General features: G+C 28.0%; 1 protein-coding gene across 3 annotated transcripts in view; it reads left to right on the forward strand.

Annotated features, from left to right (window-relative positions):
* Window positions 1–24,730, forward strand: part of LOC117174453 (diacylglycerol kinase 1) — a 367,927-nt gene that overhangs the window by 293,856 nt on the left and 49,341 nt on the right. Inside the window, exons 6-7 of one of the 3 annotated variants that reach the window (XM_033363593.1) lie at window positions 1,774–1,987; window positions 6,165–6,326. In XM_033363593.1, coding sequence (XP_033219484.1) covers window positions 1,774–1,987; window positions 6,165–6,326 — 376 coding nt within the window. The remainder of the gene's footprint in view (window positions 1–1,773; window positions 1,988–6,164; window positions 6,327–24,730) is intronic. The other 2 variants (XM_033363594.1, XM_033363595.1) reach the window with 2 other exon arrangements.

A 24,730-nucleotide genomic window follows, 5' to 3' on the forward strand; every position in this document is an offset into this window, starting at 1 on the left:
GCATAACTTGAAGGAATTTCAAAGGTTCCAAAACATTTCAGAGCACTTGAAATATTTGTTCGTATTTTAAAAAATTTGAATGAATCTCTAATAGATTTCAATAATTTGAAAGTGTTCCGAAGGATTTTAACGATTAAAGGGTAATTTTTAAACTTCTATGGAATTTTTCAGAGCTCTAAAAATTTGCAAGTGATTTCAAAATATTTTAAATATTTTAGGGTCTTATCAAATATTCGAAATAATTTTTAACAGATTTAAAAAGTTTTAAGAGATTTTTAAAGATTTTTAATGTTTGAGGCAATTTAAAAAGATTCAAAGAAATGTTGCTTGACTTCGAGCATTTGAAGGGATTTAAAAGGGTTTGCAATATTTTAAGGTATTTTAAAAGATTTAAAGGCATTTTCGAAAGATAAAACAAGTTTCACCTATTTACAAGGATTTTTATGATTGTAAGGGATTCTAACAATTATCCATGTGGCTGTAGATAAATAAAATTTTTAAAAGATTTTATCTGATTTTCCATATTTATTTTATGTTTTCAATTCTGTTCACTTCTGTACACGTTGTGCTAATTTCTTTTTACTCACATTTTACATAATTCTATTGAATTAATTGAAGCCTCTTGAATTCTCTTGAATTTTTCTTGATTAACACTAGCTTCACTTCATTCTTATTAATTTAACGCTGAGTCATTTAAATTCTTTTTAATTCACACAATTATACTGATTAAAGATATTTTTTAGTTATTTTAATTCATCCTGAAGTCTTTTAAGTTCATCTTAAATTCGTAGACATTTCAAAAAATTATTTTAAATTTCCTTAAATTTATTTGAACTCACTACAATTTTACTGGAATCAGTGGGATATTTTGCAGTTTTAAATTTCTTCAACTCTCTTGAATTTTCATGAATTTCAATTCATTCTTCTCACTTCCTTTTAGTTCCTTAAATTCACTCATTTTTACCATGATTCTAGCGGTACTAAAGAATCTTCTAAAAACTGGCAGCCACAAGTTCAATTGTGAATATGAAAAACTAGTTGCAAAAGCAATAAAATTTATCATCATACAAAAAACATGTGAACAATATTTCGTGAGTAACTAAAAAATTAACCTTTTTTATAGGCAGTGTTAATGAAAAAAGTAACTAACGCAAAGATAGTTGTTACTTCTCCTCACTGCTTTCAGTCACTTTTTGTGTTCGAAATTAATCACTATTGGTTACTTTTCGTTTAAAATATTCTTTTATACTCTTCCACCCCTACTCCTTGTTCTTTCTCCCACATCCTATTCCTCCCACTATTATACTACCCCTAACTTCCTTCTATCCCTCTTTTCCCACTCTTCCTATGGTTTCATCTACTTCCCGTCCACTCATTTTTCTTTGTTTCTACTACTTCCACTCCCTTTACTACCTTTCCCTACCTTTCTTTTCCACCTTACTTTCACCTTTTCTTTTACTTTTCACGTTACTTTCCTTCCCAACAGTCAGCCTCACTTACCCTACTTCCCCTTTCCTAATTCCCTCTAATATTTTGTACTTCCCATCCCTCATTACCTCTCACTTCACCTACTTCCCCCCTCGGAAAAGAGTACAAAGCGACGTTCAAAAATAGTCAGGAAAAAACGGGAAATTGGACAGGAAAAGATAAGCGAAAAGTTAGGGAATTTGGAAAATTATGTTTTGCGGCCACCCTGTAATGTTTCTTAAGAAATTACGTGACTAGAAGGTATAATGCAATTTTCTTAAATGTAGTTGAAAAATTTTGTGATAGGAGATGGCAGTACTGTCTTCCACGACGGCGTGTGCGGCAATTACATCGCATACAACGTCCTCGAGTAACGTGAATAGTACTGGACTACCTGGAGGAACTTCTACTGAAAGTCATGGTTCATCTTTTGCCGATAAAATCCACGGACTCACGGAAAAACTTCAAGCCCTTGGGCATCACAGGACAGACAGCGAAGCTTCTGCAAAAGCGCGAACAGGTAAATTCTAATTAAAAAGTAATCAACTAAGCAGCACTTTTCCTCTGTTCAGTTTTAACAATTTGTTTATAAAAAGTTAATTAAATCTTTCAAACCTCCCCTTTCATAATTTCCTTCCCCTCCCCTAACGTTTCGCCACCCTTCTCCAAATTCTTCCTCCTCCGTTTTCTCCTCTCCACGATTCACCAGCTAACGCTACTCTTCCCCTACTTCAACTTCCCTGCTCACCGTAATTTATAATAATTTCCCCTACTTCCCTTTCCTGCTTTTCCTCACTACTTTTCCTCCCTTCACTTCCCCTATTGGTCATCCCATAATTTCTCTCACTTTCCCTCTTTGGAAAAAAGTACGACGGACAGTACAATTCTAAATGGATCCGACTAAACCAAATTTTTTTTAATACAAAGTTTAAACATTCTTTTTCCCAACTTTTCAGTGATACTATTTTTAGGCTCGTCTATTCGACCCGACAAATTGGGTGATTTGGAAAAGGGGATGGACTAGTCTTCCCGAAAATTCGGTACGACTAGCCAAACTTATGAAAAATATTGGACTAGTTATCCCGAATGATGACTAGTGATGCAAGAAAGACACTTCGATTTTTTTTTATGATTTTGAACTTCTCTAAAGAACTCATAAATCATTATAATAACTAACTATAAGCAATGTTTACTGAGCAACATAAAAAAACTGTGTTTATAGTGTTATAAACCAACAAATGAACAAAAGTAATTTTTTCGTGATTCGAAATGAATAGCCATTTTAAATCCACAAATTTTGTATGAAGTCTGACAGATATTGTTATTATATAGGTGAGCGCTTGCGACTAGTCAACAGTATCCTCTGTTAAAAAATTATTTAAACAATTTTTTGTAACAAATACAAATGTTAACCATTATTTCGAGAAGGTTTCTTTTGTTGGCAGAATGAACTAGAAATATCTTTCCAACGACTCCTTTATGTCATATTTTTTCTAATAAATTTAGAAGAATTCAAAATAATTCAAAGAAATGCATGGTAAATTAATCTGAATTCAGGGTAAATATCAAATAATTTCAAATGAGTTGCAAAAATTTCAAAAATCATCCGAAGGCGGATAATTGTAGTTATCAATTGTTTCAACCGTTTTTATACAATTCCAGATAAAAATTCTTTTTTAGATTTAACGTTATATAAAAAATATAGTTCTTAAACTGAAAGATATAATATTTAGCTCTTTAAATTAATGACAGTTTTATTCATACTTTTTTCAAACAAGAGATTTAATACTTCACTCTCTATATAAAGAGACCTTTTCATATAATATATACATAAAATGTCAAGTTTATCAGGTTAGTGCAGAAAGCTGTAAATGTGAAGGTTTTTCCATCGTGGTGTTTCTACGTTGCTTGCTAATAAAGGCCGAGACAATGAAAAAAATACGAGAAAAAATACCAATTGTGGTTGGATAAAAAAGATTTTCTTTCGAACTCATAAAACGACTGGCCGACCCTGGACATTTTATCATCCCGATTATACAATACAGCAATAAAATCATAAACTAATATTATCTATATTGAGGCTGCATACATTTAAATTATTATCTTGGTATGAATATTCAATTATTCACTGACTTGTGAATTAGGCATTTAGTATCTATATCACGTTCCTACATCTACATTATTGAATTCCTTGTGCACCGGTGAAAATCAAAAAGTTGGAATTTCTCACTTAACATTTTTTTACGACCCTAAAGTTGGCCATAGATATGGATTTCAGAGTTTGTAATTAAGTACAAACAAACAAAATTTGAAATTACCCAAGTGGGCTTTTTTTTAATTCCGTTAAAATTTTGTCTACGAAATTGGACGTTAGCGTACATTTTCGTGGCCTTATATGGATTTGACATTTTTGTAATTAATTATAAACAAACTAAGCGTCTGATAAAAAACAAAACCACATTTAAATTTGTTTTAGAATTATATAGTTGCACCTCTTCCGTTCTTTTTTTGAAACAATTGTTTAAAAAGTTGGATCATTTTTAATGTTGTGCAATTATTATAAACTGCAGTTGTTTAAAATGTTGGTTTAGAAAAAAGCGCACCTAGATATGTTCGAGACTAATGCAAAGGTTGTTTGGCTCTTTGATTGGACCCTAGTTTGTTTATAATTGATTACAAAAGTTAAAAATTCACATCTATGGGAAACTGCAGGTTTGTTGTTTTTCAGAGAAAATTAGGCAACAAGCATTTTTAAGATTTAAGAAAAAAAGGGGATAAAGTGACGAGGATTCGAATTTTGTTGTCAATTTTCTTAAATCCATTTTTTTCAGCTTCCATGGTTTTTGACCCAATTCAGGTATTTCCATTTTCTTTGCGTATGCTTTTAAGAATATTAAATATCGAATTTAACAAAAATACCGACCACTTATATTTTTGGTAAATTTTTTTTACTGAGTTTGTCCTTTTATTCAGAAGATATCCTATGCATTTTATACGTTTTAAACTATATTTGTGGAAACTAGCATTTTTTTCGAAATCAAATTTTAGCATTTTTCTAGGAGAAAACAAAAATGAAGATAAAAGCTTCCACATAGAGAAGTTCCTTTAAAAATTCCTTTTACTCTATTGTGATATCTGAGAAGAAGTGAATTTTTAACAACACATATTAACTTTCTACCCAAAAAAAAATCATTATTTTGAGGAAAATACATGAATTTTTAACCAAAAAAGTGAATTAGTTCCCAAAAAAGACAAAGTTTCAACAAAATACAGAAATTTTTAAACAAATAATTAAATTTTTAGCTGAAGAAAAACGATGTTCAACCAAGCATGAAATAGGTAAATTTTTAGTTCAAACAAATAATTTGAAATAAAGCTAATTTTTACGCCAAAGAGATTAATTTAGAATCAAAAAGATTGATTTTCAACAAAATACATTAATTTGTAACCAAAACGGTAAATTACTCACCAAGACTATAAATTTTCTACCGAAAAGGATAAAGTTTAAACAAAACAAAGGAACTTTTAACAAAATAATTTAACTTTCAATTTAAAAAATAATTTTAATAAACGTTAACAAAATAATTGAAAATCTATATTTTTCCATTTTTCTTCTTATGAGGTATTCATCTTGAAAAATACGTTAAATTTTTATAGCTTAAAGTTGTGAAGAGAAGCTCAAATTTTTTAAAGAACTAGCAAAAAAAACTAAGTATGCTATATTTCATCACGAACCTAAATTTCACATTTTTCTTGGACTTTAAGAATAAAATGTTGATATAAAAACAAAATAATTTAATACAATTATGTAGCAAATATGTCCAGAAAACGCTGGTAATGGAGCCTTATAGAAAATTCGAAACAAATTCAAATAGCTGAATTTAATTCAACCTTGATGAATAGTTCATATGGAAATATCTTGAAAATTTATTTTTTAAGTTTTAACCATTTTTTTATGTTTAAAATACGGTGTCAATTATTGCACACGCGGAGATTCACATTTTTTTAATGAAAAAATAATCTGCCAATTTTAAAGAATCGTGAGTGAGTGGAAAAGATTGTGTCATTCATATTACACATTGATGTTAAGTTTTTTCTGTGTACTGGTTAGAAATTAATATTTTCTAATATTGATTTTTAATTTTTAAGTTGTGAAAAAATTGTCTCTAGCTCCGCTGGTATCTGAACCCAGATCTTTTAGATTGCCAGTCCGGTGCTCTTACCCAATAATCTATGGAGAGACGAGATTAATTTCTGCTTCTGTAAATCACACACAACGTTCTCAAATTATATAAGATTTTCTGTAAAATCCATAAAAAAATGTTAGAAAATAAACTGAGTTTTTTTCTAAAGAAAGTGTATCTTAAATTGTGAATTGGTAATCTAGACGTGTTCATTTTAGCGATTGGAACGATATAATCTGGATTGCAAAAAAGGTTGCATATAAATTGGGTGTTTTATTCTAATCAGAATACGAACTCAGATTCAAGGACTGAATTACAATTTCCCCTATTGACATTTTTGTCCGGTGGAATTGCAGTATATTCTTCTGAAAGGTCATAATAATATAGAAATAAGAAACTCGACGGAATCTTTTCCGTCGCCGACTGTGGAAAATATTTTGAGGGGAATTTAGAGAATGCAATTTACGTCGGATAATATGAAACCTAAGAGAGGTTTTTTTCTTTAATATTCAGGTAGCGTGCATCCGACATTGACAGTGGCTCACACGTCCTACAGTTGTCACGATGTACTAGAGAAGAAGAGCACGGAGAGCAGCCCCAGTCATAGTCAGATGTCACGAAACTCCTCCAGAAAGTCAAATAATTCCCTTCTCGTCAACAACGGAAAATATGAAGGTGAGTTTAATGAATAGGCTTTGTGCAGTTTTCAAGTTACTGCGCGGTATTATATTTTAGCAGGAGTTTTATTAAAAATACACTCCAAATCCCATATAATAACAGTTTCGGGAGTTGCCTCGCACTGGCCTTGTTACTAAATCGGTACTCTCAAAACGTAAACAGTCAGGGTCGCCTTAACCATTTCCAAATGGAATACATAATATTGCACGATATACTCGATTGAGTACTCGCGCACTGCGGCCTTTCCGAGGCGAGAATCTTAACCGTATCTCGCCCTGCCCCTTGGGAAACTGCATGGGCCAGCAGTTCTAGGAATTACAAAATCGGACTGGTTTCTATGGGACCTGGAGTGTACTTGCATTTTAGAAGATAACTGCATAGTTATCCCCTTCACAGTCAGACATGCAAGAGTAAACATGTTTGGATCTGGATGAAATTGGCGACAGTTAGGTTTTTGGCGTCGGTTATTTCAAATCTGATGTTCAATTCTAAAAATTAAAAATGGTGGATCCAATATGGCGGATATGAAATATTAAGAATGTTTGCTTCTGGATAAAATTATTCACACTTTGGTTTTTGGGGTCGCTCATTTCAAATCTGATATTCGATTTTCAAAATTCAAAATGAGGGGTCCAACATGGCGGATATAAATTACTTAAAATGTTCTGACTTCGATCAAATTGATGATACTTAGATTGTTGGTGTTACTCCTTTGAAATTTGATGTTGGATTTTAAAAATTCATGATAGCGAATCCAATATGGCAGAATAAAATGATCAAAAATGTTTATGACTTCATCATTTGTTTGGACTCACTTTACACTAGCACTTATTTAGACTCATTTTTTTACATTCACCTTACATCCAGCGTCATATTTTGATCCTGTCATCCTAATAACGTAAGTATCATCAAATATTTTTGATAATTTTGGTCCGTCATATTGGATCCGCGATTAAAATTTTTTTTAATCAAGCATCAGATTTCAATTCAACGACACGAAAAAATAATATAAAAGAATCTAAATCGTGTATTCAATATGGCGTATCACATTCTAAATATTTGTATAGTTTTATTCCGCCATATTAGATCCGCCATTTTCAATTTTTAAAATCTAACATCTAATTTGAAAAGAGCGACCCCAAAAAACTAAGCATCATTAAATTTTATTAAGGTTCAAAAACATTAGATTTGAAATCAGCGACCCCAAAACCCTAAGTATCGTAAATTTTATCAAATATCTGAACATTTTTAATCGTTTATGTCCGCCATATAGTATCCGCCATTTTAAATTCAAAAAATCTAACATCAGATTTGAAATCAGCGACCCCAAAAACTTGGTTATCACCAGTTCTATCAAGGTACAAACATTTTTTTAATGTATGTCCGCCAAATTGGATCCCCTATTTCGAATTTTGTAAATCCAATATCGTAGTTGAATTCAACGACCTCAAAAAAAGCCTCAATATACTCAAGCCTACATATGTATCATGATGCAAAAGAATCACGAATTTTAAAACCAAAAGACGAATTTCGAATAAAATACATGAATATTCAAACTCATCGTTGATTTTGCAACTAAAAAAGTTAGATTTTTAACCAAAAATATAAAATTTAAATTCTTAACAACAACAACAAAAACATTTTCAACATCATTGTCAAACTTTCGAACAGAGGTGAATTTTCAAATAAAATCAATAAATACAGAATGACCGAAAAAATTTATTTTCAAAGTGGCCAAACTCCCCTGACTAATTTTTCATTTTCCCTGATCATTAATATTCAACTAACAGTCTTTTAATATTGAAATAAATAATTAAATTTTTAACATAATAGTTACATTTTTCATCAGATTGTTAAATTTTGAACCAAATAGTTGAATTTTTTTAAAACAGTTGAAATATCCTCAAAAAGAAGAATTTTCAATCCAAAGGGACGATTTTTCTGTGTAAATAGACAAATGTTAAAAAAAAGTAGAATTTTCAACAAAAAAATATTACTTTTTAACAGAATGTTTAGATTTTCAACAAAATACCTATCAATAATACAATAATAATACAAAATTTTCTATAAAAAATGAATTTCTAAACCAAAAAGCCGAACGAAAAATAAAGAATTTTCAACAACAAAATTAATTATATACCAAATTACTTAAAATTTTGCCCCCCAAAAAGATGAATTTTTAACAAATAGTTGAATTTCCAGCCATAAAAAATGAATTGAGTATTCTAATATTACGTCACGCTCGATCGATAACATCAAAATCTGTATTGCATTGTTTAGATAAGATTTTGACTAAAATTAATTAATTTCGGCGAAATTAAGTAAAACATCGTGATATAGCTTTGCGTTTAACAAAGAAAAGTCATTTATTTCATTATTGTTGGCAATTTGGAAAATGTGCGATCAGACAATCCACCACGAAAAATAATAATTTGCATTAATTAAGGTTATCATATAAATTTCCGGCGACTTATGTCATAATACTTTTTGATAATAAGTCATTTTAAGTAGTTTCATATCAAATCAAGTTATATCAAAGAGAATTTAAAAGATTTTAAAAGACTTTAAGTGATCTTAGGATTTCTCAAGAGATTTTTAACGAATCCAAAATGTTTGAAAGGATTTTAAAAGAATGCAGAAAAATTGAACGATTTTCAAGAAATTTTAAAGATTTTTTAAAGAATCCAAAAAAGTTTAAGGATTTGCAAGAGATCTGATCAAATTTTAAGGCACTTTAGGTGATTTCGAAGAATGTTAAGCTAGTTACTGAAAAGCTATTTAAAAAGATTTTAATAAATTTGAAGAAATGTCAATTGATGTAATTTTGTAATATTTAAAGGTATTTAAGAAAATTCAAAGGATTTTAATTAACTGTCCTCAATTTCGAAAATTTTAAATGATTTTAAAGAAGTCGAAGGACCTTAAAAAAAATTGGAGGATCTAAAGGATTTTCAAACAAAAACTAGAAAATTTCTTAAATTTACATGATTTCAAGGAATTACTATAGAGACTTGGCGGGATTTTAAGATTTTCTTTTAAAGGATTAATTTTAAAGCTATTTCAAAAGTTATTTAAAAAGATTTTAATAAATTTTAAGGGACTTCAATTTTTTTTGATTAAATGATTTAAAGATTTTGAAGAGATTTTTAGGAGCCTAAAAATGTAAGGATTTTAAGAGATTTTAATTAATTTTAGTCAATTTTAAAATTTCTTAAATGATTTCAAAGAAGCTGAAGGGAATTTAAAAAAATCGGAAGACTCTAAGGATTTCTAAGAAATTAAGTAATCTTCAGGAATTACTTGAGACTTGAAGGAATCTTGAAGCTTCTTTTTAAAGGATTTAAAAATAATCAAAAAATAGTTTTAAAAGATTTAATGATTTACAAGAGATTTTATAAGATTTTACGACCGTTTGACTGATTTTAAAGAAAGTCAAGTGAGTTATTGAAAAGTTATTAAAACAGATATAAGGTATTTTTGGAGATTTCAAGGTTTTTAAAGAAATTGATTGATTTAAGGAATTTCAAGAGATTTTAAGGAGTCTAAGAAAATTTAAAGGATTTTGGATTTAAAAGATTTGAATTAATTTTAGTCAATTTTACAATATTTTAAATTATTTCAAGGAAGTTCTAGGGAGTTCACAAAAATTCGGAAGACTTTAAAATTTTTCAAGAAATCTTACAAGATTTCTAAGAATTCATTTGATTTCAAGGAATAATTAGGGACTTGGCGGAATCTTCAAGTTTCTTTTTAAAGGATTTAAAACTAATTCAAAAATAATTCAAAAAGGTTGAAGGATTTAAAAGTTATTTTGTAAGATTTTAAGACAGTTTTAGAGGTCTTAAAGAATTTCAAAGGAGTTTTTGAAAAGTTATTAAAAAAGATTTTAATGAATTTGTAAGAGTTTGAAGATTTAAAAAAAAAGCAGTTGAATTTTTAACCAAGAAAGACTTTTTCTGTCAATAAAGAAAAAAATATGTTGAATTTCCGTGGAATTTTCAAGAAGTAAAAAGCTTTTAAATAAATTTTAAAACCAAAGTGATGAGTTTGCAATAGAATATATTACTTTTTAAACATTAAACAAATAGTTTTGATTCTTCAACTAGAAACGATCAATTTTTAGAGTTAAAGTTTCAACAACGAAAAAAACATATGCTCAAGAAAATAACCAAATGTTCAACTAACTTTTAAATGTGTAACACTAAAGTATAAAGATTTAAGAAGGAGTCGATTTTAAACCAAATAGTTGCACTTTTAAACAAATAAAAGGAAATTTAATATCATGAAGATTATTTACATTTTTAGTTGAAAAACTTCATTTTAAACTAAATAAGAATGAATTTTCAAGAAAATCGATACATCTTCAACCAAAGAGATGAACCTTTAACTAAAAAAATATACATAAATAATTTTTAAGGAAGTAGTTGAATTTTTAATTAAGAAAGATCAATTTTCAACAAAGGACGTGAATTTCGCAACGAAATAGTTGAGCTCTCAGCTTAGAATATCAATTTTTTTTAAATAATTTTTAAAATAATAGTTCAATATTCAATCAAAGAGATGAATTAGACGATGTCTTAAGATGTTGACCAGGTAATTGAATTAAATAATAAAGGTAATAATTAAAAAATTAAATTTCACACCTTCTTATTCAAGGAGATGAATTTTCAAAAACAATAAAGAATTTTTAACGAAATAGTTCAACTTCCAACCAAGTAGTATAATTTTTAATTGAAAAAGATTAATTTTCTATATAGCAGTTTAATTTTCAATATAATTATTTGAAATATACTCCAAATTGAAACTGCTTTCGAATCTTTTAAAATTTTCTAAAAATTCGAAAAATCTTTTAAAATAATTCAGTTTCCCTACATATTTTTAAAATCCTGCGAAGTAAAAAAATTTCCCTCAAATCTTTCAGATTCTTTTTCAGTATTAGGGTATTCCAAGTTTTTGTCCATAATTTATTTATTCTCGTCTCATTAAAAGTGTGATAAAGTTTACAAAATACATAGTATTGTAGAAAAATGTAAAGATCAGAATTATTTCCCAATATTAAAAAATAATGTACAATACCATTTTTTTCTTTTATCAATAATGTTTAGAAACGTTTAGAAACAAGTTGTATCATGAGATAAAGTAACTTATTTTCAAACTTTTTTTGCAAAATTATGTTGCATAAAATCGAAAAATCTTTATTACTATATACAAAATAAACTGAAAGCAGACACTAAAAGTCATATCCATGCAGTTTCGCAACCCATCAGGTTTTCGATAATAATGTATGCGAGATCTTGTGACTACAATTTTTTAAGAAAAGCATTATGTTGATTCCTGGATTGGGTCAGGAGTCAAAGATCAAATGTCATGGACAAAAAGTTGAAGGTTCAGGCGTAAAGCGCCAAGGGTTAATGTTCAGTTCATTGGTAAAAATTATAGGGTCTAAAGGAAAGAGATCATAGGGCAGAGGTAAAAAAAGGTTCATAGGTTCAATTCAGAGGTCGAAGTTCTGAGGTGAGGTATAAAAAGCGGTAACCGTTGTTGATACTGCTAAATCAAATTGGTTTTGGGAAATTAAAGAAGCTTCTGATTTTATTTACATTACCCACAGATAGTATCGGACACCTAACCGGGAGACCTATTAACATTTTATTATTTTGTTATTATTATTTCATGTACCCGTGAAGATTTTTCAATGATTAAAGGCTTAATAAAAGGGTAAAATCCCATAGTGTACTCTTGTAAAATATCAAATTAGTCAATTAATTTGTGTAGCTCTTGCCAAGAGTTGAAGTTGAAGTAAAAAATCCCCTAAAAATCGGAATTTTATTTTTGTCTTTCTCACATGATACTTCCATATGCACAAGGCCAAATTACTTCAACCAGGACCCATCTGATACAGAATTAAGTAAGCTCTCCAACGGTTAAAAATATTTTATCTCTATTCTGGATTGCCATGTCACCTTCCAAAAGTCTAGGCTAATTTTTAACAGGTCACCTGATTAGTCATCCGATGCTATCTGTCGGTGTTGTATAATACATAAATTCAACTGTAATTTTCAAATTTTTATTTTTTCTATAAAAAAAAACTTTCTAATACTTGTTAGATTTCATCAAACCACATTGTTTTTGATAGAAGGAAAAGAGGTCGCAAAGGTTAAATATATAAAAGGTTTGTCTGACTTTAACGATACTGCACGTGGCTGTTGACTTTGCTGTGAAATCCAATGTTGTCATAAAATCCGTATCCGTATAGTGCTCCTACGTACAATAAAATGAGAAGTCTTGGATCTGGGAGACAAGGGTTCAAGTAACTTAAACCTAGTGTGGAGGCACACAAAACTATCGTCAATAATTGATCTCTTTGATCAGATTACATCAAGATAGAGTAGGGTGACAATGTTAATCTCAAAAAATTCAGAAAAGACGAAAGCCCTGGCCATTAACTACACGAAACTGATATTAGGACACTAAGAGCTTGTGGTATGTAAACAGTTTCTACGATCAATTCAAGGGAGTTTCATGAAATATTCGCTTACATCTTATAATAAACTACAAAATTAAGGAACATTCTAAAAAAATGTTAGTTTATTTCAGAATATTCAGAAAATATCCAGAATACTTAAGAATATTCTGGAAAATCTGTGACATTCAGAAAATATTTGATAAAATTCCAAACCACTTTTGGAACTTCAAAAGTTGACCATCTTCTTCAAGAAGATTATAGGGTAGGTGAGCTGTTCGAGAACATTTCAAAACATTTCTGAACTATCTGCAATATCTTACATGATTCCGTACTCTCAAATAATACTATTGAACATTCCGGTTTGTGACATCCTAAACATTTACAAATTTTACAGAATTTACAGAGACTCTTCGATTTTTTTAAATAGATGGTAATGTATAAGTACTACATATCTCCTGATTTTTATTCTTGATAAACAAATATTTTACGTTGATAACAATTATTTTTGAAAATTCGAATTCTCGTATTTTTCTCGACAAAAATAAACACTTTTTTATGATATTTGAAAAAATAAAAAAGATAGGTTATTCCTTCATGTTTTTAAAATTGTATGATAACCTAAAGAAGATATTCTGGAAAAGCCCATTTTTCATTTCTTCCAATATTTAAAAAAAGTTTCTGCTAATATAATTCAGGCATTCGATAAGTTTTATGTTGGCTAAACCATTTTTATGGTGGACATTTGAAAAAAAATTAATTATCGATTTTTTCTGGTAAACGATGCAAGATATGATAAAAAAGCAAGAGGTATTTTTATAGCACTTTTTTAGATGTGTAAAATTTTATTTGGATATTTTTTGTAACTTTTGTTGTTTTCTAGGAAAATGCAATAATTGAAATTTTGAAAAATACTTTTTTCAATATAAAAAAGTTGTTTGCCAAAAAAAAAAATCAAGAGAGGGCAATTTTTCATTTTTCTGATTTTTTTATTTTTTGAAATCAAATGGAAGAGCCCGAGCATGAATACTATTATATATTTTTCTTAAAAATTTGTATTCACGAGATATCGCATGTACTGTTGCCAAAATCGTGATTGGTTGTTATATAACATTTAGTGACTCTTTTTAGTTTGTTGATGTATTGGTAAAAATGACGAAATTTGTGAAACGCCAATTTAGTGAATATAAAATTTATAAAATTGAATATTTTAGTTGTTAATGACTTTTTAATATTGGCAAATAATTATTTTAATTTCATTACCGCACTATAATTTATCAACTTTTTAAAGCTTGTAAAGAAATGAGAAAAATGAAAATATGGGCAAAAACTTACGATAGCATATCTTTATTTATGAAATGTATTCGCTGTTAGTACCAGCAAAACGAAATGTTAGTACTGGTAACACAAAAGTCAACGGCACCGACGATAATATTTCTGGGAAAATTTCAATGATTTAATTTTAAGTTATGAAGATTTCGAAATTTGTCGAACAAGGATTTTGAACTAAACTTGAACTGAATTATTTTTAAAAAATTTTCAAAGTTTTAAAACGTTTTCAAAAATGATAAAAATATTTTAACAGATTAAAACAAAATTTAGAATTTTTAAGATTTTAAAATAAAATTTCGAAGCTTTTTAAGAGGTTTCTTAAGATTCTTAGTAAAATTAAAATTTTTTTTTTTTAATCGATTTTAAGAGCATATTTAAAATGATTTCAAAAGATTTCCATGATTATTAAAAAAAAAAGAATTAGGAAGAATTTTAGGTGATTTTAAAAAATTTTACAGAATTAAAAAAAAAAACAATTTATCAACATTTCGAATCACTTTGAAAGATATTTAAGAGGTTTAGGAATTTTGAAAAGATTCGAAAATACAGTGAAACTTCCATAATTCGAAGTGATTTTTTTTTTAATTTACAGACTTATATCATTGTGAGCAATTTTAAGATATAGAAACATTAATTTGTACCCAAAATTTGTTTTGAAATCTTTTTAAATATTCTCTTAAGTAAAAATCATTAGAAAATTTTCCAGAAATCTAATGATAATTTTATTATATTGGAATTCGAATTTTTCCTACCATTTATAAAAAATCCGGCAAAATAAAGAAAATTGCCTTAAAATCCTCCAGATTCTAATTTGAAAATTTTCGAAATCATTTGAAATATTCTTTTTAAATTGATTTTTAAAAAAATATTGTGAGTTTTTCTACGAAATTTTAAACGAATTTTTTATTCATTTGAAACTTTTCAAATACCTTGAAGAGCTTTAAAATCTTTTAATTCAAAATCTTCAAAAACCTACATTGTGTTTTAAATGTTTTGAAATCTTTTCACGTTTTTAAATTATTTTAGAATCTTTTTAAAATCTCTAAATATATCTCAATTTGAATCGATTCACTACAAATTGATGATTGTTCAATTTTTAAATTAATGGTTAAATTAATCAAATTCTTTTGTTTTTGTTGATATTTTTGAATATTCTCTTAAAATTTATTTTTAAAAATAAAAATCATTTCCAATTTTCTTAGCAACTTTAGGCAGTTTTTTTCGAATTCTTGAAAATGTACATTGAGTTTTTCATTTTTTGAAATCTTTTCAAGTTCTAAATAAACTTTGGATCTTTTCAAAACTTCTAAATATCTTTCAACCCGAATAAAATTTTTTTGAATTATTTGGAATGAATCAAAATTCAACAATTTCACTAACGTATTAAAAATTTGTTAAATAGAAAAATTAAAATTGAATTTATTAATTTAAAATTATTTAAAAATTGAGAATAGAAGGTTATAAAGCTTTAATCGGACGTTAACGTTTGGTTAACTACTGAGGTATTTCATTTTAAAATGTTTAATTTTTAACGTTAACATATGTAACTTGGTTCATTTTGAATATTGTTCCATTTTCAATAATCGAACTACAGTTTCCTGTTATTTATTATAATAGAAATTCTTAGTAAAAGTGTAACATTTGTTTCAATTTTTTTTAAATTGTACATTTTATTTTATTTTTTAATTCGTACATTTCTACAATAAACTACCAATATTTACAACATAATTTTAAGTACAGATTTTCAACATTTCCACTGTTGTAAAATCTAGTATTTTTTGTAAAGATTGTTAATTTTATACAAAGAATTACGTGAAAATATAAGTCTTTTTATGACGTCAAACACAAAAATCCCACAAATGTAGGATCGTGCAGTTTTTGGTAACACCTTGAAGATTTTTACACCAAAGTAAAAAATATATATAATGCAAAGTTATATAAAGTTTTTAATGGCAGAAACGTATACTTCATGGTAAACTTTTTCATTTTTCTACTACAAAAAACAAGAGAAAATCAGTTATTTGTATTTAACTGCATTTTTTCGTGCATTTTTGTAAAAAAAATTTAAATTGTAGAAATATATGTATTTTCTTGTGATTTTTTTCTACCAATTATTAAACATAATCAAATAATGTATTTATCATACAAAATTTCCATGACAAATGTCAAGAGAAAAAAAATTCAAGGTTCAAATGAGCCCGATTGATAATCCTACTCGTAGTTTAAAATTTAAATTAATAGGTATCTTTGTATATCTAAATCCTTCTAAATTCACATCTCCCATATATTTTTTTCTTGCAATTTTCATTTCACTTTAAAAAATCGTCAGTTTAAGGAGACTCAAGAAATGTAATAATTTGCATCCTAATTTATAAAGAACACTTTCGTTCTAAATTAATTCCAAGGGAGAAGCCGCCACGCCCGACTCATTTGTCAGGAGCCTTCATCCATTTTCCAGTGATATGCACATATGTTCATTCTGCACAAATTTAGGTATCCTCGACTTGGAAAAAATAACAGAAGCAAACATCGAAAGAAATAATGCATGAGAGGATTCGAGTGATGAGGCTTTTCGTGTAATGTGTGGAGTATAAAGTTCGTTTCGAAAGCCCTCGATCTCAACCCCAGTAGCGCGAACTTAACGATCGAGTTACACTATTTCTGTTATCTAGATTCTATATCTATCCTAGAGTTTCCGGATGATGAATCGTGGAAGAAATACCATTAAGGGGCCATTCAAAAACCACTTCACACTGCCAAATTGCTCGAGAAGGGGGGGGGGGGTAGGTAAGAGGCCGTACTTAAATTACATAAGGGATTATAGGCCCTCTCCAAAACCCTCCCTTTCCCTGCAACGAAACGTAACAAAATATATCTACCCCACCCCCCCTTGCTAGACGTAATTAATGGTTTCTATAAATAGATCATATGATACATAGGATCATTTAAGAAACAGGGTTACTTAAAATTCGCAAAAAATTAAGAAGATTTGTCTGACCTCCAGGAATATAAAAAAAATTAAAACTCAAGAAAATTAAAAAACTCTGCAAATAAGAAAGACATAGAATAAAACAATATTTGAGATACAAATTTTCAAATTTATTATTCAATTTTAAAAAAAAAATGATTTCTCGAAAAATCGGTTCAGCCAAAATTTCAAAACAAATTAGTTGAATCCTCAAGCAAAGAATTCTAATTTTAAACCAAATCGTAAGATTTTAATGGAAGAAAGATGAAATGTCTACTTAAATAGATGAATCTTCAATATTAGATATTTCAACCAAAAAAAAGGAAATTTCACCACAAAAAGACGAATATCGTATGAAAACTTTAAATCCTCAAACGGAAGAGATTAATTTTCAACCTAAGACATGTATTTTCCACAACAACAAAAATGAAATTTCTGCCGAACAAGACAAATTTTCAACCAAATATTTGAATTTTTACCCTAAAAAAACAAATTTCCGAAAAAATAGTTGAAATTTTATCCAAAGAAGATTCTATTTGACTTTTATACCCCAAAATATGAATTTTAAACATCAAGTAAACGCCAATTTGTTGAAAATTCAACTATCTGATTAAAAATTTAACTATTTTCTTAAAAATTCGTTCCATTTGGTATAAAATTAATCTTTTTTGTTAAAAATTCAACTATTTTCTTGAAAATGTGAAACAAATGTCGAAATAAATTCCTGAGCGTTTCATATTAAACTCAATATGATAAATATACATTAATTTCATTCAAGAGAATTTATTTTCCTATTATTCCCCTATTTTTTGAAAAATCGCCCTACTGCCCCTGTTTGAAAATCTAGCATTCTGAACTGTGAAGTTTGTTCAAATATTTTATTTGTATGTTTTTTGTTTAATTTGAGGCATTTATCGAATGAAATCGAAGACAAAATCTTAATTTAAGGAAGAAGGGGGTGTTTGTCTTTGTTTCACCGCGCTGTTTGGTTCAAGTTTTATCTGTGGCGAAAAACGTGAGGTTTGCAAAAAGTTTTCAAAATAACCTTCCACTATCAACACATATGCTTCTGGTTTCAAAATTGCCACTCAGAGTGGCTGACGTGTCAAGCTTTCTTAATACACGTATTCTACCCCATATTTCAGAGATTTACCTCTGGTAATATTCACTTCCTGCTCACCAATTTTCATGCAAAACATTGTCAAAAAGTTGTAAATTTCAAAATCTATCTAAGTTCCAAAGTCTTAGTCATGGAGATTTTTGAATTCATTGATGCGCTCACATCGACTCTGTTTTTTTCATTTAAACAGGGAAGATAGTTTGTTTTTTCCCGAAAATAGGAAAATGATATTGGGATAAAAGGCGAATTTTCAAGAAAAAAGTTGAATTTTTAACCCAGGAAGATTTTTCATACGAGAAAGAAAAACACAATAAACCGAATTATTAACTTTTTTAAACAAAAAGAGAAATTTTTACAAAACAATTAAATTTTTAATCTGAAAATATGAATTTTCAACGAAAAAGTTAATTTTTAACAAAGCAGTTGAATTTTCAATTCGCAAAAAATGAATTTTACAGCAAGAACATTAACTTTGCACCAAAAAAGACGAATTTTCAACCAAATAGTTGAATTTGTAACTGAAATGGTTCAATATTCAACAAAATATTTTTATTTCTTCCACCAAAAAAAAAAAATTTTTAACCAAAAAGATGAAATTTTACTGGAAAGGATCATTCCGAACCAAAAAGATGAATTTTAACTAGAAAGGATAGCATTACAACTAATTAGTTGAATTTTCAAATCAAAAGGTTGATATTTTTACCCAAACAGATGAATTTAATAGAAAAAGTAGTAACATTTAAATATAAAAAATTATTAACATAGTAACGAAATAGTGGAATCCGAAAACACGAATTCTCTATAAAAACATTGAATCCTCAACCAAAACAGATTAATTTTCGGCCTAAAGATATTCATTTTCAACCCAAAAAGATGAAATTTCAATCAAATAGTTGCATTTTAAACTAAAAAGAATCAGCTTTTGTTGGAATTTCAAAGATTCTAGTGATATCCAAAAGGGTCAAAAGTGAGTGAATATAAGAGAGTCTCGTGTCCTGTTCTCTATCCCATAGGCAACAAGGCCTAAGGGCTCTTAGAGAAATCAGTTCTATCGTGACTAACCGTCTGATAACACAACAGTTTTTAATGAAACATGAAATAGTTACATTTCTAAGCAAAAAAATAAATTTTTAACATATTAGCTCAATTTTCAAATGGGTAATTAAATTTTTTATCTATGAAGATAAAACTAAAAATTGTAATTGTTGATACTTGAACCAAAAAATATTAGAATTTTGAATCAAAAACTCTTGAATTGAACAAAGAAAGACGAATTTGCAACAAAAAAGTTAAATCAAAGAAAATAGATTGACTTTCAACTGAACAATTGCATTTTTAACCAAGGAAGATAAATCTTCAAACCAAAAAAAAGAACACATTTTTAACTAAGAAAATTTTTTCAGTCAAAAAAGAATCTAAATTTCATAAAAACTGTGAAATTTTTAAGCCAAAAGGCGAATTTTGTAGGTACTAAATAATTTCATTTTCAACCAAAAGTGATGGATTTTATATTCAAAAGGATGCATTTTTTAGAAAACAGTTATATTTTCCACTAAAAAAATGCTTTTTTAACAAAATAGTTGAATATTCAACAAAATAATTACGTTTTCAACATTATGAGAAACTTTATAACCAAAAGATGAATGCTTAACCAGAAATATAATATGAGACTTTTCAATTGAAAAGAATGAACTTTTAACGAAGTATAGTTGCATTCTCTTATGGTGCTTTATTAATTCAATTCGCTATGTAGCGAAATAAAAATAGAAAAAGGGGATGTTTTTTAAAACAGCGGGTAAAAGTAATTCTTGATGAAATTAGGATTATCAAAGAATACAATTCAGAAAAAAATCGGGCCAGAAAGTATTTAGTATTTTGTTCTGTTACTATTGTTAATTACATAGTCAATGCACGTGTTTACTATTTGAACAAGTACTTTTTACTCAGATTTCCAAAACAATTTCGCTCTGTAATCTCCAAAAATATGGGGATTCAAAATCTTATCCAAACAGTGCAAATATTCCTTAATAGAGACTATTTTACATAATTTCTTTAATTAATTTTCAAATTCATCAATAACATTTTGTTCAGATTTCAGTCGAGAGAATCATAAGATCGCCAAAGAGGATTTGAAATCTCGTTTTATTTTGCAAGATTTAAATTAAATTTTCCCAACCATTAAAAGTAACTTTGAATTAACTTTATCTTTTATTACTGGCATGATTCTGCATCGGTATTGATTTTATTGTTTAAGGAAGAAAAAGCGTTGCAGACATCAAAGACTAGGGTCGAAACGAAAGTTGGCATTAGTCCAATTTGAAGAGATTCGGGTATCAAAAAAGTGGACACTTATTTGGCTCCAAAAAACAAAATTGACAATATAATGTCAAGATTCTCCTTTAACCCTATTATTTCCGTTCAAGTTTTATCGGACTCTCAGAAATTCCTTATAAAAATTTCTATGAAAGAAATTCAAGTTTCGTTGGTGCTAATTAATACTTTCATTTGTTTCCAATAAATTTTTACTTATCTACTATGAAATTTATAAATTAACCAGCCGTATTATGAGGCAGATGTTGATAACATGCTAGATATATTTGATTTTTTAAGATAAATATTAGTTAAAATATTTAAAATCTTTCCATTATTCAACATTTTGATCCTTTCCAAAGTAATAGCCAAAGTGTCTTCGTACAAATAATGTTAAAGATATTCATAGGAAAAATCGGAGTAATCACCAACCATGTCCATTAGGGTGGTCGAAAAATGCATTGGAATTTTTTTTAAATTTTTATGGGGATACCCCAGAAACAAATGCATTTTTGTTGTTGTTGAAAAAAAATTATATTTAGAGGTGCTGCAAGCCCCATGAAGTTTAACACAATATCTCAATTGAGTTGAAACTCAACATTTCTCTTCACAATTGGCCATGCAATACGAATGAAATATCGCTTTTCAAATATCAACACCATAAGTCTGTTTTATAGGGTCCCAAAAAACCCCTATAAGTGAAAAAATGGGGTTTTCCGAGTTATTGGTGCTAATTATGACTTTTTTACGGTTTTTCAAATTTTTATTATTGTTTTCAGCATTTTTATCATATAATGGAGTTAGAGAGAAACCGTTTTTTCAAAAATTTCCCTCTTGTCCAATTTTCAATTAGAGGGAAGTGATAGTCCATCAATGTTAACACGAGTGATTGTTTAAACAAGTCATGATTATTGTTAATAATATTCTCCTAGAAATATTCTACAACACTTCATTTAAACTAAAATTGATTTTTAGTTAAATTTTCAATTAAGATAAATTAAGTAATTAATTATAGTCAAGAAAATTAATTGTTTAAACAATTTATTATGATTATTATTATATTTAAATAATTCTGGAAAGATGACGTTTTTCTGAAATTTCTGGCTTTTTGATGAATTTTCAATAAGAGTCAAGTAATAATTAATTGTTAATGAATATATAATGAAAATCATTGTCAATAATATTCTCTTTGCTTAATTGGTTAAACGTTGTGGTTTTTTCTGAAATTTTCAACTATTTGACTGTTTTTCATTAGGCGTAAGTTAATAAATAATTATATGCAGCAAAAATAATTGTTTAAATAAATTTTGATTGTTTATGACTATCTCCATCTACAGCAATGTCTGATAGATACGGTTTTTTTTGGCAATTTTTACCTTTCTGTCCTTTTTTACTTATTGACATAATTATTAATGAAAGTTAACAAAAAAGTTGTTTAAGCAATTTAATATTGTTTATAGATAGTTTTTCTTAGACAAGTGCTAGAAAGTTGTGCTTTTTTAAATAAAATCTTTAACTTTGCTTCGCCTGCTTAGTTATTAACAATTAATAAATAGACATTAGATAAAACTGCATTGTAAATAAACTCTTTCTTTTTGTGGAAAAGAGCGAAAATAATTCACTTAAAGCAACAATACGTCAGTTTCTAGCACTTATGTAAGAAAATATAGTTAAAAACAATATTAAATTGTTCAATCAATGTTTTTGTTAACTTTTATTAATTATTACCTCACTAACTGGAAAAAGGACAGAAAGGTAAAAATTGCCAAAAATCCGTCACTATTAGATATTGATATAGATGAAGGTAGTCATGAACGATAATAATTTGTTTAAAGAATTCTTTTTGCTAAATTCAATTAATTATTAAGTCAAGCCTAATGAAAAATATAAAAACAGTTAAAAAATTCAGATTACACCGCAACATTCTACCAATTAAACAAAGGGAATATTATTAACAATGATAAAAAATTTTTTAAACAATTATTTTTGTTAACTTGAATTCATTATTACCTCACTTTAATTGAGAATTGGATAACAAGCCAGAAATTTTAGAAAACACCGCATCTTTCTAGCATTATTAAAATATAATATATAGTATATATAATATATAGTCTGGGCAGACTGCTCTCATCAAATCACTTGATTGCATTATAAAAATGCGTCCGTGACTGATGGTACATACCGGGACAGCCCCGTACAAAATGATCAAATAAAAATCCAACACTAACCAAAAAAAGGCCTTCGACATGTTGGGCAGTATAAGCCTGTAACAACATTTCAACACAGAAATGTTTATAATAATAATAATAATAATAATAAATTGCTACTTGAAATTGTTCATCACTCTTATTAACATTGATGAATTACCACTTCCCTCTAATTGAAAATTGGACAACAAGCGAAAATTAAAAAAAAACCGCATCTTTCTCATTCCATTTTATGAGAAAGTGGCTTAAAATAATAATAAATTGTTTTAAAAATGTATGTGAACATATAATAATCAGTATGAAATAGTCTTTCATGTGCGAAAAACAATTTGCATTTAAAAAACCGCAAAAAAAGTCACAATTATGAACTACATGGGAAAAAAGGTCTTTTTTCGAATGAGAAATATGTGTTAAACTTAAAGGGGTGAATGAAATTGAAAAACAATGAACTTCTATACTTTTCGGGTTTTATTGATATTTTTATGAACATTAAATAAATAATTTATGGCTGGAAAAAAAATTAAGTTTTTTTAAATACATTTTCTTTAATAATTCAACAATATAAAAGTTATGAAGAGCCTTTGTAAGTGTTATTTATGTTATTGGTTTCTTGATTGATTAATTGTGCTATTTCTTTAATTTTCTGAGTCAAGATCTTTTTTTCCTCTGCTAATTTCTTTTTTCTTCTTAAAGTTTCTTTTTCTTGGCAATTTTTTCTTCTCTTTTTTGTTCCTGAAAAGGTGTGAATATGATTTTTTTGATTGATTAAGATTTTCTTAACTCTTGCTATGAAAATTCGTTTGAAAAAATAATAATTTTCATAGATTTGAAATTATTGTGTGTTTCAAGTTTTTTAACTTCTTCTAGATCTTCTGCGCCTCCAAAAATTCGGACAGTTCTTTCATGAATATTCTCCAGGAAATAATTTATATTTAGTAAACCCCTCTTTTCATAAAAAACATTTTTAAAATCCACGTAGACGTCGGGAGAATTATTTAAGATATTTAAGGCTTTTCTACTTATAAAAATATAATAGAAACAAATTTGACATGCTTGAAAATTAAGAAATGTCAGTACAGTAAATTTTTACAAACTGTGTTTTGCGTTTTTACAAATTATCTATTTTCAGTCAAAGGTAGATTTTCGTTTACAGTCTCTTGTCGTACTAACTTAATTTTATGACCAATTACAACTGTCGAACTACTTTCAAACATGTTGCACTTTTCATTAAATTTACTTTTTTTGATTCAGTTTTTTTCACTTCTCCCGATTCTTCGTAGTAACGGCTATTATAATAATCTGATGTTTTGCTTAAAATCATTAATTCAATCAATAATAACACAAGTTTCATTTTATTTAACCCATTGGGACGCGCGCGGACGGTGTAATGGACCATCATGCCTTACAAAGTTCAAATTGTACCTTAAAAGGGAAGCTGAATTTTATAGAATAGTTTATATGTAACTTCAATTTTGTAACTAACTCACCTCATAACATGTATCGTTATAAGCGTATAGGTTCAGTACAATAATTATTTTACTGTAAGTATCGATAAATGTTAAAATTTACAACTTTAATAGTAAAAACGGATCAGAGTCACTCCGTAATCGCTGTCTCATAAATCGGATGAAAAAATTAAAACGAGTCGGCCAGTTGATTACACAGGCCCACAAAAAAAACAAAAGTGTCTGTGCAATTGACCAGACCTATATATTCTTATTTATTTTTCGACGCTGAATCCGAATTTGCAATAAAAAAGTAGGGTGCAGCTACTTTTTTATGGGGTTTTGCTCGAAAAATCTCATTTTTTACGGTTTTTTCATGGTTTTTTTTTAATAAAAAAAAATAAAGAAAAATTTAATTTTTTTGACTTCAGAATCGAATTCTACGGGAAAAAATACATCGAAAACCATGTTTTGATTTTTTTTACAAAAATTTCAACTCACCATACGGCGATGAAAAGGCAGAAAATCGCGAAAAGTGAAAATTTGCTTCAAATTT

The sequence above is a fragment of the Belonocnema kinseyi genome, chromosome 6 (assembly GCF_010883055.1).
Source record: "Belonocnema kinseyi isolate 2016_QV_RU_SX_M_011 chromosome 6, B_treatae_v1, whole genome shotgun sequence".
Lineage (NCBI taxonomy): Eukaryota > Metazoa > Arthropoda > Insecta > Hymenoptera > Cynipidae > Belonocnema > Belonocnema kinseyi.